Genomic DNA, 16,956 nt, shown 5'->3' on the forward strand with positions numbered 1-16,956 from the left:
CAACTGCTTCAGGAAGAATGCGGGGAAGGGCCCTGTTGCCGACGGTTTAAAACCACGCACCCAAGTACGCCTGAGGGATGCTGCTTTCCTACGTGCGGGGCCGTTTTCCGAAGTGAGTTTGCGCGGGTACCCGGGGAGGAAGCCGCTCTTCCCGCCTCGCGACCACCCGCCTCTCAGAGAAGGCGCCTGGCTTCCCGAGTTGGGTGCATGCGCGCCGCTTCCACGAGGCGCTTCTCCCGCCATGGCCTTCACGTTCGCTGCCTTCTGCTACATGCTGTCGCTGGTGCTGTGCGCTGCCCTCATCTTCTTCGCTATCTGGCATGTGAGTAGACCTTTCCCCAAAACAAGCCTCCCCGTGCCCTCGGATTCCACTCATCTTCCCACCACCAATCGCAGCTTCTGCTTAGACTTCCCTCCTTCTTCATAGGAACGGTTCACACGCTACGCGTGAATCGCCTGAGGGTTGGAGTGGGTGGTAGAGCAAAGGCTACAGCTAGAGCTTTCCCATCGCTTCAAAGGCAAAGCTGTAAGTTGTCGGAGTGTGTGTGTTCCAAAGACCCCCCCACCCACACGTTCAAGGAATGTGTGAGGGGGAGGGGTGGCCATTTACGCATTGCCGGAAAAAAAGAGGATGCCAATTTGCATAATATTTGCATATATTAATACACATGTATACATGTAAATTTAGAAAGAATAACTATAATTTAAAGAGAAATACATTTCTCCATAGTGGGGAGGACTGACCAAGTGACCTATGTGCCTCTTGGTCTGCTGCCCAGGTGCTGGTGGGCAACTTCAAGGCCCCTGCTCGCCCTCATTGTGGTTCTTCTGGGAAGCCCATCAGATAGAGGACACCTTTAAATAGAGGACTGTGCTCTGTAAAGTAGGACCCCTGGCCACCTGGGTGGGTGTGTAATGGGAACTACCCACATCTAGTGGTTGTGCATTCGATCAGCATCAGGGTAAGGGGGGGCATGCATACAGATATATGTCCATACGGCAGCATTCTCCAACTTGGTGCTTTCCAGATGTTTTGGACTACCACTGCCAGCATTTCTGACTATTGTCCATACTGCTTGGGGCTGATGGGAGATGAAGTCCAAAACATCTGGAGGGCACTAGATTGGAGAAGGATGCCATAGGGCTTCTCCGTGTGAATGTGAACGCTGGCCAATTATGGTTCCTGTTTGTATAGAGCAGTCCCCTGGGGCCTACAATCTGTACTTCACACTGATGCTAAAGATGTGGAGGCCAGTGCACACATTGGCATGGAGGAGGCATGGTTCATGGGTACAATCCTGCTATCCCTTGTAATATATTCATTGAATGCGTATGTGGGGAGGTCCTGTGGACACTCCATCATGTTCACCATGATGGCCCTGGGGTGACATGTGTCCTCTGACTGCTTCCTATGCCGCTGCCAAAGTCAGCAGACCACCAGCCACTTTTACCAGGCTTCCCAGATCAATGTTTTCCCACTGCAAATAGTGGTGGAGAATCAGCAATCTTAGTGGTGATTGCTGGGGGATGGGAGATCACAGCAAGCAGGGAGAGGAGGAGAGGTTGCATGTGCAAGAGTGTACTTGTGTGTGAATGCATGGGTAGCCCCCAGCCTCCACTGTGTACACAAACCAAATGCAGAGAAATTTAGTGATGTACCAGTGCATTGATTACATGTATGTAATTACCTATGTAATAAAAAAGTACCTCTGAATTCAATGTAGCTTATCCCAGGTTGCTATGCATAGAATTGCAGTTATGCCTCACGAAATGTCACACATGTGAAAATGGAAGGCAAGTAGATGCAGGCACAAAGTAACAAACTTGTCAAATTTTCCTACTGGTAGGGTTTTCTGATGGTTGGTCAAGTGATGAAAACCAGCAGTTAGAGATTAGGGACATGAAGCTCTGTTTCAAATCCCATGCAGCCATGAAGCTTACTGAGTGATGTTGGGTCAGTCACTATTTCTTAGCCTAAGCTGCTCTGCAGATGTGTGGTGAGGATAAAATGTGGGGAAGAGAAGGGTACCATATATGCTCCCTTGTACTAATTGGAGAAAGGGTGGGTCAATATAATAATCAATCCTCTATCCCTACTTCATACATAAATCACATATCCCCTACTACAATATGGGCTCCCCCTTGTTGTATTAAGCTTCCAAAACTAGTATTTGTCAGTAGTCAGTTCTTTATACCATCTCTACCTCTTTCTCTGGGCCAGGGAGCATTTTATTTAAGCAGATAAACTAGACAATATTTAGACAAAAGCATCCCATGGGCAACAAAACACAGTTAGGCAAGGTGTGCTTTATTCAATCTGTCTTCTGCCTGGACAACAATATCTTCTTGTGGTTGATTCATAGGAATCAGACAAAAGGGTGCTTTTTCATGACTTTTTTCTCTTTTTGGAAATAGCTTTCTGTATTAATCAGATTTTCCTAGAAGGTCATCTTGTTCTCATATCCACGGATAGCAAAAGCAGAATATTTCTTGAACACAAGTAACCATTAAAAAAAAGACAGACTTTCCTATCTGAAAAACTCTGGTATGTAGACACCAAAATACGATGGGATGCTATTCTTAATGGCCAGGTCATCAGAAACTTTTGCTCATCCGGATCTCTTGCCAGAAATTACAGGTATCAACATTTGATAGGTGCTGTTCTTGAGGCTAGTTCTTGCCTGTAAGGGACAAGCTAGATGAGTCAGTGGAGATGTATCCCATGTCTCTCTTAATCTATTTCAACAGCAGCGCTAATGAGGGAAATTGCACTGGGGTGGGGGGAGAATTTTCATAAGTAAAATAATAGGCGTGTTAATCTTCCCTACTCCAATACTGTGTTCATGATCTAATCCTTACTGGCTGCTTTTAAAATAAATTAAAAAGAGAAGGAAGATCCAACCACAGACATCCAACCTCTGTCTAGCTTTGCCCTCAGTGTCAACAGTTGATGGTCCTACAACTTCCGCCATCCCTCAGCCAGGCTAAGTATGCATACTAGGGTTATGACCTTCTTGGTCTGAATTTTGGTGCCGCAGTGTCTATCAGCCTTCTTTATAACTTTGAAATGGATTGTGGTTATTTACTCATGAGGCACTCTGCATATGGTCAGAGGTTATTGCTTCATATTTCCAGGACCATTTACTCAATTAATTAATTAATTAGTACTAAGTTGTGATGAGCCCTTGGTCAAATGGAGAACTAGAAGTTTGGTTGTTGTTTTTAGTGACTTCAGTGACTATACTTGTGCCTTTAAAATAAAAAGGCAGACAACTGGATGCAAGTATTTTGTGACTTTTTAAAAGCCTCAGTAGCTTTCACATTTCTTTTACATGCATGGGGTTTATGAAGGGTATGTATGTTAGTGAACTCTGTACTAGAGCACTGTTTTTAGTGGAAAGTGGGATATCAATTAATTTTAAAGGCACTCAATTTTTAAAATGAACATGTTCTTTTCTTGGGACACCAGTGCAGAAGTAACGTAACAATTAATCTTAATTTTTGAGTTACCACCTTTCTTCCTGAGAAATCCAGCTAAACCAGGGCTTCTCAACCTCTTTGGCCAGTGGGCACATTTGAAATTTTCAGAGAATGTTGTGGGTACTCTCACAAAATGGCTTACAGGGGGCTTGCCCATTCACAAAATAGCTGCTGTGGTGGGCATGGCCAGGCACAAAACACTCATATCCCACATGGGGTCCACGTGGGAATAAATGTGGCACTCAAGATCAGTGCTTCACTTTGCAGCATGATAAAGAATGGGATACTGGCACAAGTAGGAGATTCTGGTGGCTTTATTTATTTATTTATTTAATGGATTTTTATCTCCCCTTTTAGGATATTCAGCCTCCCAAGCTGGCTTACAAGTTAACTGGTAAAACAATATAGTACAATTGCAATCTATCAAAACAATAAAAAACAAAACAACATTAAGTAACATTAACAGATCAGTAGCTCATTAAATCATTATTTATTAAAACACAGTGCAGTAAAATCACCCCAAAGCAGGCTGGACTAATGCAGTTTTTGGACTCTTCTAAAAACCAGCAAAGAGGGGTGAGGACTGGCTTGTGTCAAGGGGGAGGGTATTCCAAAGATGTGCAGGAGAGCAACCACAGAGAAGGCCCTTCCCCTAATACCACCTAAAATGTTGCTACCTATGTGTTTAGGCTGGAGATTTTCTAACATCTAGAAAAGTAGTTCTTAGATTTTCAGTAGCTTTGATTTACATGTCATCAATATAGATATAGAAGCCGCATGGTATTATAGTGTGCCAATTGGATGAAATAGCCCATGCCTACTAAACACTGTGTCACTCTATCTTCATTAGATATGCATGACAGCATGCTCCAGTGCTGCAGACCCCATAATATTTTCCATGCATTCCCCATCACTTTTAAAGAAGAGATAATAAGCTCCAGATGGGAACCATCATTTCATACACACTGCATACCCCGTTAGGGCTAAAGTCTGTGACAGGCGAAAGTGTCCTCTCCCAGTCAAGAGGATTTATCTCTGAACACTTTCCCATTAACCTAATGGGGTTGCACTCACTTTTATGGAGAGCTACTTTATGGCTTTATTATAGGGGAAGAATATGTGTGCTACCTCCAGTATCCAAGGCAGTAAGCCTGTGTGCACCAGTTGCTGGGGAATATGGGTGGGAGGGTGCTGTTGCACCATGTCCTGCTTTGTTGGTTCCTAGTCGGCAGCTGGTTGGCCACTGTGTGAAGAGTGCTGGACTAGATGGACCTTCAGTCTGATACCGCATGACACTTCTTATGTTCTTAAGAAAAAGCATTATGGTATAGGAAAAAGTGTTGGAATTCTCTATAGACCTCGCCGCTCTGACCATGTTACTCCACTTCTGAAATCTCTTCATTGGCTTCCAATTCACTTCAGAATCCAATATAAACTTCTCCTTTCGACCTTCAAAGCTTTTCACGGTCTAGCTCCTTCCTATCTCTCCTCTCTCATCTCACACTATTGCCCCGCTTGTCCTCTTCGCTCCTCTGATGCCATGTTTCTCGCCCGCCCAAGGGTCTCTACTTCCCTTGCTCGGCTTCATCCATTTTCCTCTGCTGCCCCTTACGCCTGGATTGCTCTTCCAGAACATCTGAGATCCACAAGTTCAATCGCAGCTTTTAAAGCTGAGCTAAAAACTTTTCTTTTTCCTAAAGCTTTTAAAACTTGATGTTGTTTGGACTTTACACTGTTAGTTTTACCCTACCCTGTGCCTGTTTACCCTACCCAGTGCCTATTTGCATTCTCTTCCCCTCCTTATTGCTTTACTATAATTTTATTAGATTGTAAGCCTATGCGGCAGGGTCTTGCGATTTACTGTTTTACTCTGTACAGCACCATGTACATTGATGGTGCTATATAAATAAATAATAATAATAATAATAATAATAATAATAATAACAGTGGCTACAGTAGTGTTCCCCATCAAGACGCATCCAAGTTACATCCCCCTTTATTCCTTTCCAAAGTGAATCCACTTTGATCAAACCTTGTTAAGATACCTGCAGTTGTTTTCCGAAATAAACAAACAGGTTTAACTATTCCCTATGACCATCTTGGATGATGTCACATTGGGGCATGTGCTGTTTACATTGAGGAGATGACTGAAGACTTAGAAGCATTTTCTTTCTTTCATTGCTATCACATTAAAAGCAGTTACGTTTTCTCATTGGAATGGGATCATTAACTTTGATTTCCCCAATCTGGTGCTGCCCACATGTATTGGGGGCTTTGACAAATATTGTTGCATATATCCCTGGTTTATTTAAAATAAAATCATGCCATGTTTTGTGAAAATCAGATATTTTGACTTTCCCTTTAGCTAATTTCAGTGGGTTGAAATGGGGCAAAATTTAACAAGGGGGCAGGGTTTATAGGACGTCTTTAAATACCACAGTGCTAAGGGAGTGATGTGGTTAGGCTTCACCTATGCCCCTTTCAGCAATTCTCCTTTAGAGGATGGGAGTGTAGTGACACACATACACACCCACTCCATGGTTTTTTCTTTGTTAAAGCAGCTCTGAGAGTGTGAAGGGCAAGAGAACTCTGACTCCATCAGCCACCGAGTTCTTCTTGCAATTAAACTAGTAACTATAACAACTGACTGCTTGGAAAATGCCACCACAATAGTATCTGTGGTGATGAAAGCGGGAGGCAAAGGAAAAGGAGAGGCACTCAGCACCACAGAGATAGGCATTGGGGGTGGAGAAGATAAAGAGAACTGTAAGAATGTTCCAGTTGAAGGCTGTGTTCTTACAAACAAGTCCTCCACAGTCTAGAGATCTAGTTACTTGAACTCTACTTTGACTCACACTCAGAAACACACACACACACACACAGAGAGAGAGAGAGAGAGAGAGAGATAAAGCAACCTAACCTTTAAAAGATGAAAAATTCTTATTTGAAGCATTTTTGGAGAGTGATTTAAAGTGAAGTACATTCTTTGTGATTGCTTTTGGACTGTTCTGATATCAGCAGAAACCCTTCTGAAAAGAAGTTTATCTCTTTGTTCCTTTATGAGTCACTGCACAGCATAGAATAATCACTATATAAGTAAATAATGCTGTGCACTGTGGTTCACATGCATGCACCATTCAAAATGAATTCACTCATTGAAACAGGAATATTCTCTCTAGGTTTACACAAGCAGGGTACCAAATAGCATTCGTCCAGTTAAGGACCTTAAAATGCTTTATTATTTTATTTTATTTTATTTATTATGTGACTTATATACATTTTAGGGTGCAATTGCCTCTTCAAGGCATTAGCCTGGTTCACATGTATCCTGGCTTTTCGTTTTTAATCAGTGTGTTGTGAACGCTACCTGATTGGTCCAGTTGCAAACAAACCACAGACCTTTCCTCTGTTGTTTGTTTAGTGTGACATGTGAACCAGGAACTCCGGCTTGTCTCTCTACTGACAAGCCAGAGGAATAACCCAAGAACAGAATGTGGGTTAATTTTCAGGCTTATTTGGGGCGAGACAAGCTAGAGTTCTAATTCGCACAGACTGAAGGCCTGAGATTTGTTTAGCTGCTCCCACTTGCTGCAGGAGTAATCAGACAGCATGAAATCTGGCTTATCATGACATGAAAAATATCAGTGTAAAAGATTTCATAAAAAATAACAACAGTAATAGATGGAGTAAGGGAGGGTGTGTGTGCAGACATTCAAATTAAGGTCATGTCATTGGTTACACATTGGACCTGGAGCTTCCCCTGGGAAAAGGGAAAATGTTTGATTCCCCATTTCTGAAAATATAAAATCCAACTGTGACTCAGTATTGTCTCCACCCTGTAACCATCAAATGACTTGTTAGAGTCAGGGTGGTGAATTTCTTTCAGCCTGAGGGTCTAATTTCATTTTGGAGAAACTTTCGGAAGCCACATTCCCACCCTCCATCTTGGGACTTGAATCACACAGACACCATGACTCGAGTGTCAAGTCAGCACATTTTCCTGAGGCAGTAAGCTTATGTGCACCAGTTGCTGGGGAGCATGGGCGGTAGGATGCTGTTGCACCATGTCCTGCTTGTTCATCCCTGGCCGATGGCTGGTTGGCCACTGTGTGAACAGAGTGCTGGACTGGATGGACCCTTGGTCTGATCCAGCAAGGCTCTTCTTATGTTGTTCTCCCATTTCCCCGCCCCTCCTTTGCTAACATCTTACCTGATGAAGAGATCTGGGATTCTTGAAAGCTTTCACATTTTGTGATTTTTTGTGGTGCCCTAATAAAGGTATTACAGAATATGGATTTTGGAATTTGTTTTATGGCCAACACGGCTACTTTTGCTTTTCATCATCATTGACATCATCTTCATCATCCATACTAAAATAATCCAATTAAAACCACATTACATCTCCATAAAATTGAGCACTACTAGTTAAAACATATTGTTAACTCTCTTTAAAGGAGAATTCTACAATACGTAGAAATCAATATGCAATGGCTGGAGGCATGTAGCCTACTTTAAAGAGTACCAGCGAACGGACCCGGCTTCACAGAGGTTGGAATTGCCTTTAGGTTGATACAGAGAAGCCTTCAAGCAGCCTTACACAGCTGTCACAGACACATTGTGCCTGCCTTGCCTGAGTGAAGGCAAGCCTGCTGGCCTTCACATGATGCACCCTTAGGCATGGCCCCTGCCATGGTCTTCCACTATAGACCCCAGAGGGAAGGGTCTGTCCACTCCAGCCCCCTTAGATGGCACTGCCCCAGAGGTGGGGGCAGGCCTATAACACAGCCTACTAATCTTCCCTGGCCTCAAACTGTGCTTGTTCTTTTTTTCCCATACTTTTAACATGTTTTTTCTTTCTTTCAATGTTGGGGCTTTTTTTTAAAAAAGAAGTGTCTGAAAACATGGCTGTTGTGTGGTTAAAATCTGCTTGCTGCAGTGCTGAATCATGATGTGAGGTTTGTTTGTTTTTATTTGCCATCTTTTTGGTTCAACATGGCAGTCAAAGTTTTCACCATCCCAGATAGAGGTGAAACAAATCCTAAAAGTTTCATTCCATTTGTATATAAAAGAAGAGAAGATGAACAGTGCAATCCTATGTATGTCTACTCAGAAGTAAGGTCCATGATGCTACAATCCCATAGACAACTCAGAGGAAGCAGGATTGCATTGTAACTCTTTGTTCTCTTTGACTGTTTGTGCGTGTATCGGCTCCTATTATATGTGAGGGATGCTTACTAAATAACTCACACGTAGGTACTGAACACACTTTCCCCTTATTTGAACGAAATGTTTGTCAACCTGTGAGCATTTATATGTCAGTGCAGTGCCTGTAAACCATGTAAGAGTGAGGCATTTATCTACAGAACTACTACTGCAATCTTCTATTCATGTAAATACCGTCCCTATTCAGAAGACACCTTAAACCATGGCTTTAACCACGGTGAATAAGGCAAAAAGCCTTTTGTTTTGCTTTTGTTTTACTCAGCAGCCATTGACCCAGTTTGCAAGCTTGTTAACCCCACCATGCATCTATCATCTGAACCTGGGTGACATGGCTCATTTGAAAGGGCAGCAGTCTCAAAGACCGCATGGGCTGTTGTTGGGTTGTTTGATGGTTGCTGCCCCCTGTACCAACAAGCAACACCATTGGTTAGACATTCTGACCAGGAATTCCAGCTGGCATTCGACTGGCACGCATGTGCGGCAAACCACAGTGGCTTTTTTAAGCCATTAGGGCTGAAAATGATTGTGTGAACCAGGTCACTGTATAAGCATTTATGTAGTGGCTTTTTCTTTTCATAGCTGGAAATGTAAAGTCAACTTTTATCTAGTGGTTTCCTCTTTTCAAGGCTGGCAATGGAAACCTCAGAGCTGAATTTTTGCAATATTACGATCCAATTACCAGAAAGGAATGATATGAATTAACAATTGCTTCTTCTTCTTCTTCTTCTTCTTCTTCTTCTTCTTCTTCTTCTTCTTATTATTATTATTATTATTCTTATTATTCTTATTATTAATTTCATTTCTATACCACCCTATAGTTGAAGTTCTCTGGCTGGTTCGCAACAATTCATAAAAATACAACAACAAACTTAGCTTAGGGATGAAGGGGTCACGCTGGCAGAAGAAGTGAGCTGGAGCTGGAAGAGAAGCAGCAGTACTAGGGGGAAAGCAGTGACTGACAAAAGGACCTTTTGCCTGCCGCAAAGCAGAGTCCTGCTTTTTCCTCCCCTGCTTTGGTCCTAAGGAAAATCTGGCATTTGCTTTGTGTGTGTGTATGTGGGGGAACTCCCCCATTTTAGATATATATATTTTAAACCAAGTTAATGTGTGAGATCATCTGTCTCACACAAGTAGAAATTATCATCAAAACCTGTTCTGTTTCAGGCTTGGTCGTTTCTTCAGGATTTGTGAAAAGGGTTTCACAGGAAATGTGGAGTGTGTGAAACACAATCTCTGAATTAAAAATGTGAATTTGGAAACCAGTGCTATTTCCTGTCCACATGTGCTGTCTGATCATCTGACCGTGATTCTGAAAGATCTCAAACACCCTCTGTTCCTGCTTCTCACATGAAGAGTGCTTCATATTCCCCTGCATATGGCAGCATTTAAAGGGATCCCTCTAGCCAGAGGGCTCTTTGATATCTGGGTTTACCTGTCCCTACGCAGAACCAGAAACTAGGAGAATTGGTGCAAAGGGTGCCTTTAGTACAAAAGCCAGTGGAGGCTGTGCCTTCGATGTCAGGGGGTGGTGAATCCGTGCTGGGTTTCACTTAGAAGTCTAAAGGCGCTAGCCAAAGTGCTCCAGTGCCTTGGATAGCTCTTATAGAGTGCTGACTGAAACCGAGGCCTAATCTAAACCAAGCAGGATATTGCACTATGAAAACAGTATATAAAAGGCATGAGCCACACCAAGCAGGATAGCGGAATAAAAGGTGTATATGGTATGTGTCAATGGGCCCCAACAGTTGTCAGTGCACTTCAATACTGCTATAAAGCAGTAGTGTGGCTCCTGCCTTTTATATACCGCTTTCATAGTGCAATATCCTGCTTGGTGTAGATTAGGCCCCAGAATGGATTCACAGCTCCACTGAGATCAGCACCATCAGCTTCCACTGGCACCACTTCCTTAAGACAGAGCTGGGGAATGGTGCAATTCACATCATGCCTGACCATTGGGTCTGCTCACTGGGGCTGATGAAAATGGCAGTCCGACAACCTCTGGAGGGCCAAAGGTTCACCTCTGTTGCCTTAAGGTAGCTGTGTTCTGCACTGCCAGGTTAGCACTGCTGTACAAAATCAGCCATTGAGGAAACTGCCAACTGGACACAGCCTAGTTTGTTATCAATAGCAAAGATTGGTTCTTACATCTGCATTCCCCAACCTGGAGCCCTCCAGATTTCTTGGACTAAAACTCCCAGCTGGCTGGGGATGCTGGGAGTTGTAGTCCCAACACATCTGGACGGCAGCAGGTTGGGGAAGTTGTCTTACACTTTTCTTTCCACTGCCAAAGTTTTACTGCAGTTAGTGAGTCTCACTAACTCATTCTCCCCCCCACCGCAAAATGTATTTTAATAAATCTTGTACTAGCCACAATCCAGGGTCCAGTTAAGCATGCTTTAATTCAACTAAACTGATAAGACAAAAGGCTTCTTCACACGAGCGAAATAAGGCATGCTCATGACTGGCCACTCATGGAAGTTCGCAGGTCCTTTTGACGGCGTCAGCAATTTCCTCCATGTCTCCCACACTTCCCCCGGTAATTCCCCCGGTAATTCAATTTTTTAAAAACCAACAACCTGTGATATCCCAATTCTGCTGAAATATCTCGGGATCTCCTACCATGTGCAGGGGAAGTTGAAAAAACACCCACTAGGTGCTGCTGTCCCATTCAGGGCTATGAGCAGCGAGAGGAGGGGAAGTTTTCCATTACAGATCACATGGTCACCCCTCTCTGCCCCTATAATGCAGCCCCATATGATTGTGCAAGAGAAACAGGAAGCAAAGCCCAGTAAGGAAACACAATTTACCCTTAATCTAAAGAGGCCCTTGATTGCACAACTTTAGATAGATAGTGTTGCTACATAGTTACATGGCACCTTTCTCCATTTTTTCTGCCAGTTCCCTGGATATTGTATGTTCTTAAAATGTGTTGCTATGCAACGACTTTCACTAGTGCGTTTTAATGATAACTCAAGTTATCTCTTAATAAACAAATCATTTAAAAACCTGGTATGGACTCTGAGATTCATTGAGTCAAATCTGTGGTGAAATTAACATTAAAAGAAAAGGAAAAAGAAAAGGAACCAGAAAGTTTACTGTAAGACAATTTAGCATCATAAATACAAACATTATATATCTGAAGGAAGAAAATTGTGACTAAATTGAATGTATTGTTAATGTTATATGGGAGTGCTAGCGCTGTGCTCTCTTGTTTTTCCTAAGCAATTAAGGAGAAAAGTAAAATTATAATTATCCTCATTTTTCTAGGAAATGTTTAATTTTAAACAGCTAGTTGACATTAACAAAAATTTGATATATTAGCATAAATTTGATATTTATACTAATATACCAAGTATTTTGTGATATTATCGGAGCTAGTATAGCATAGCGGCCAAGAGACTGAGCTATGAATCAGAAAGACCCTGATTTGAATCTCAGTAATGCCATGCTCACTCGATGGCCTTAGGCAAGCCATTCCTCAGCCCCCACCCACCCTATCTGCAACATGGATAATACAAGTACTGACTTCTCTTAGAGCAGAGGTGGGGGCAGCATGTGATTCTTGGCTGCATGTGGCCCTCCCAGGGGGCTTTTGCAGCCCTAGCTGAGTTCCCTGCCTCCATAGCTCCTACTGCAGCTGGAATGGCGAATTCTCAGCAATTCTGCTGGGAAGCAAGGTGCCTGGGGAGCACACACCATGTTTCCCAGGAGAATCACACTCGCCACGGCCTGGCAAAAACCTGTTTGCTGGGTGAGGTGGGGGGTGTAATTCTGCTGGGAAACAAGGCATATACCTTGTTGCCCACTCCTGTCTTAGAAGGGTTTGTTGTGAAGATTACATCTAGATAATTCATGTGAAGTGCTTTTATTATTATTTATTATGTTTTTATACCACCTCATAGCGGAAGCTGTCTGGGTGGTTTACAAAAAAATTAAACACATTAAATTACATTATACAAAGTGTAAAACCTCTCAATCTCTGATGAAACACATACCCTAGAGCAAGGGTATAGAACCACAGGCCTGGGTGCCAAATTGGGCTCTCTGGGCCGGGTGACCCCCTTCCCTTGCCCCCTCCCAACTATTGATCATTGGATGGTTTCATGGCTTTTGTGTAGTTCTCCCAGCCCCCCCTAGCCTAAAAAGTTGAAATGCGTCTCTTAAAGCTTAATTATGGGCAGTAAGAGCTTAAGGGCGTTGCTAGACCTACCGGGTGTTCCGTCGTTGAGGAGCGGTGAAAGCGGCTTTTCCCGTTCAGCCGTGACGCCTCATGCTCCACACCTGCCTTCGATTTGTGGCGGAAGTTTGCGCCGGTTGTGCTGCTGCCGCCGTGAGCACGGTTGCGCAGCCACACCGGCCTGATTGCCGCGGCTTTTTTTTCCGCTCGCTGCACGGTTTGCGCACGTCCGAAAGACCGCAAACTTGCGCAGCCGTCAGCGATGCCGCCGCCGGCCCCGGCGGCAGCGGCGGCGGCAGTGCCAGTGCCAGCTGAAGTGCTGCTGGTGCTGTTGAGGGTCAACATTGATGCGCTCACTTCCTGATGGGGGTCATGGCGGGTGTAATATGACCCGAGGTCAATCGTCTGCATGGGCACTCTGTGCCTACATCTCCCATCATGCCTCTGAGGTGTCGGCGGCGATGATCGCCTCTGTGCCCTGTGCCCCATCCCAAGGAGCCAACCCACATCTGGCCGTAGCCATGGCAGCAGCCCACAAACAGCTCTGCCCTCTGCCAGCCTGGTACCCACACTAACAGGCAGCGTACAGCACCGCCATTATGCGGCCACGGTAGCTGCCCACCGCAAGGAGTCACCAGCCACTTTTCCGGTCCTCCGGTCCTGTGCAAACTGTCACTGGGGAAATAAAAAAAAAACACTAGAACAGGCGCACATCCCCCACCCATCCCCCACACACCCCAGCAGCACTCTAGCCACTTTTCCGTTCCTCCGTTCCTGCGCAAACTATCAGTGGGTGAGTAAAAAAAAAAAGCCGCTCCGCCGCGCTGCCCCAGCTGGCAGACTGCGCGCAAATGGCGGAGGCGGCTTGACCGAAGCCGCTGACCACTCCCCCTTAGCACGCCTTTTCCTGCCCAGTGCGGACCGCAGTGACCTCACATCCTCCCACACGTACTCCAAATTACCGCGGGACGGCAGGAAAAGGCGCACTAGAACTCACTTTTTTAAAGTCGGGAGAAAAAGGCTTCGCCGCAGGATAACGGCGGATCCTCGTGAACGTCATCTGGAAGCCTCGACGTGACTGCGGAAGGTAACGCGCGCTAGAGCCTCGTCTAGTAACGCCCTAAGACATCACTTTCCTTCACAGCTGGTTCCATGGCGTAGCACTGGATCAGAAGTAGAAGAAATAAGCCTGCAAATTATGCAGTCATGCTTTTGAGCGACTTGAGTTTTCTAGTCTTTGATTTCCTATTTGGACTAGTAGCAACCAGCACAGAGTTTGCCACAGTCCCCATGTGTTATGTAGGTGTAAGGCACGTTGATTCAGTCTGTCTGACACCTGAAAACTCCTCGGTCTGCAAGCATCTTTCAGAATTCCTAACAAGAGTTGAGTAATTAAATTCTTACCTGCTACACCTTTGCGAGTTTCAAAAGTTGCGACTTCAGAATGTGTCATATGAGCATCTTTTTAACAATACTATTCATGCACCAAGGGTTCTAGCTTAAAGTGGATAGATTTGTTTTTCCACAATTGTGGAGCTCCTTTCCTATAGGCTTTGCTGAGCAATTTCTAATGGGTTCAGTACATCAGACAGCTCCTTTGGAATTCTGGCTGCTTTTGACTGTATTATTATTATTATTATTATTATTATTATTATTATTATTATTATTTATTTATATAGCACCATCAATGTACATGGTGCTGTACAGATAACACAGTAAATAGCAAGACCCTGCCGCATAGGCTTACAATCTGAAACCCAGAATGGATTTACAGCCCCATCAAAATAGGAACCACCAGCTTCTACTGGTGTATGGGTAGGTTCATACTGAGAGAGGTGCTCCAATAGATATTATGGTCTTGGGCTGTGTGATTTAAACTTTTAAAAAAGAAGTTCAAGAATTTTTGTTTCTTTTGTCCTGCTATCCTATCACGTCTAGAGGATTCTCTGTCTGATAAGTATGTGAACTGGCCCTCAGGCTCAAATTGTGATTTCTGATTAATAAACTATAGTAACAGCAATAACACAGAGTATCTATACCATCTTTACAGCTTACTCAGCCCCCTATTTGGGTGCTATTGCGCCACAAATGCTTTTTAGTGCTTAGCTATCAACAGCCTGTTCAGCGTTTAAACAACCATTTCAACTAACATGACCCATTTTGTAATATGGGATTTATGGGGGACATATGAAAAGTCATTAATTGCTTGTCTTTTACATCAATCTTTTATGTTAATTGCTTGCAGTTCAGCAGCCACAAAGGATTTGGTGAATTTACCAGGGTCTTAAGCGATTCTTCAGTTTCATGTATTAATTCAGTGGTATACAGGTTATGAGAATAACAGCCATTAAAATCATTGGGAGTTAATTGTATTCTCAGAAGAATACCAGAGTACATCTCTCCCACACACTTTTCATCTACCTTTAAAAATTGCAAAATGGGCGAGGAAAATGTTAAGCCTCAAAAATCTCTATTCGTACAACCAGAAAATGCATTCACAGTTAATTGGATTTATAACTTGCTCCCCCACCTGTTGGGACTAGACATTGTGGGGGGTAGAAAGACCTTTACCAAACAATGATCTCATCTACATATAATATGTACTGCTGTATCTATAGGTATAAGTGGAAATTTGGAAGATCATAGACTTGTAGGGGCCATTAGGAACTTGGAAGTAATCGTATGCTGGCCGTTCCCACTACAAATTCCATCACCCCAGACAGCATGGCCAATGGTCAGGGATGATTGATGTTGTAGCCTAACAAATCTAGAGGGCATCAGGGTGCTTACCCCTGCATATACACTGACTAGTGGCAGAGGGTCCATAGCTCAGTGTGATAGAGGTATTATTAGATTGTAAGCCTATGCGGAAGGGTCTTGCTATTTACTGTGTAATCTGTACAGCACCATGTACATTGATGGTGCTATATAAATAAATAATAATAATAATAAGGTAGGGTGACCATATGAAAAAGAGGACAGGGCTCCTGTATCTTTAACAGTTGCATAGAAAAGGGAATTTCAGCAGGTTTCATTTGTATGCATATCGCACCTGGTGAAATTCCCTCTTCATCACAACAGTTAAAGCTGCAGGAACTATACTAGAATGACCAGATTTAAAAGAGGGCAGGGCACCTGCAGCTTTAACTGGTGTGCGGAAGAGGAAATTTCCCCAGGTTCTCGATATACAAAGGACACCTGCTGAAATTCCCTATTCAATACAACTGTTAAAGATACGGGAGCCCTGTCTTCCTTTTCATATGGTCACGCTAGATAAAGGACAAGCTTTGCATGCAGGAAGTCCCAGGTTCAATCCTCAGTTTCTCCACTTAGGGCAAGGAAAGAATCCTTCCTGAAAACCTGGAGAGCCGCTGAGTAAACAGAAGTAAGTCCTCAGAAGTAAGCATAGGGTTGCAGAGCATTTATTTATTTATTTATTTATTTATTACATTTTTATACCGCCCAATAGCCGAAGCTCTCTGGGCGGTTCACAAAAATTAAAACCATCATAAAACAACCAACAAGTTAAAAACACAAATACAAAATACAATATAAAAAGCACAACCAGGATAAAACCACGCAGCAAAATTGATATAAGGTTAAAATACAGAGTTAAAACAGTATAATTTAAATTTAAGTTAAAATTAAGTGTTAAAATACTGAGTGAATAAAAAGGTCTTCAGCTGGTGACGAAAGGAGTACAGTGTAGGCGCCAGGCGGACCTCTCTGGGGAGCTCGTTCCACAACCGGGGTGCCACAGTGGAGAAAGCCCTCCTCCTAGTAGCCACCTGCCTCACTTCCTTTGGCAGGGGCTCACGGAGAAGGGCCCCTGTAGATGATCTTAAGGTCCGGGTAGGTACATATGGGAGGAGGCGTTCCTTCAAATAACCTGGCCCCAAACCGTTTAGGGCTTTAAATGTCAATACCAGCACTTTGAATCGGGCCCGGACCTGGACTGGCAGCCAATGAAGTTGTAAAAGGACTGGCGTAATGTGATCTCGCCAGCCAGTCCCTGTTAGTAAACAGGCTGCCCTGTTTTGTACCAGCTGAAGCTTCCGGACCGTTTTCAAAGGCAG

The 16,956-nt window shown here is 43.6% G+C and overlaps 1 protein-coding gene across 2 annotated transcripts in view; it reads left to right on the forward strand.

The window, feature by feature from the left end:
• The first annotated feature begins 241 nt into the window (after nucleotides 1-241).
• Nucleotides 242-16,956, forward strand: part of CNIH3 (cornichon family AMPA receptor auxiliary protein 3) — an 84,661-nt gene continuing 67,946 nt past the window's right edge. For both annotated transcript variants that reach the window (XM_063125595.1, XM_063125596.1), the window contains exon 1: nucleotides 242-322. In XM_063125595.1, coding sequence (XP_062981665.1) covers nucleotides 242-322 — 81 coding nt within the window. The remainder of the gene's footprint in view (nucleotides 323-16,956) is intronic.

Source organism: Elgaria multicarinata, chromosome 4, assembly GCF_023053635.1.
Source record: "Elgaria multicarinata webbii isolate HBS135686 ecotype San Diego chromosome 4, rElgMul1.1.pri, whole genome shotgun sequence".
NCBI classification, from domain to species: Eukaryota; Metazoa; Chordata; class Lepidosauria; order Squamata; family Anguidae; genus Elgaria; species Elgaria multicarinata.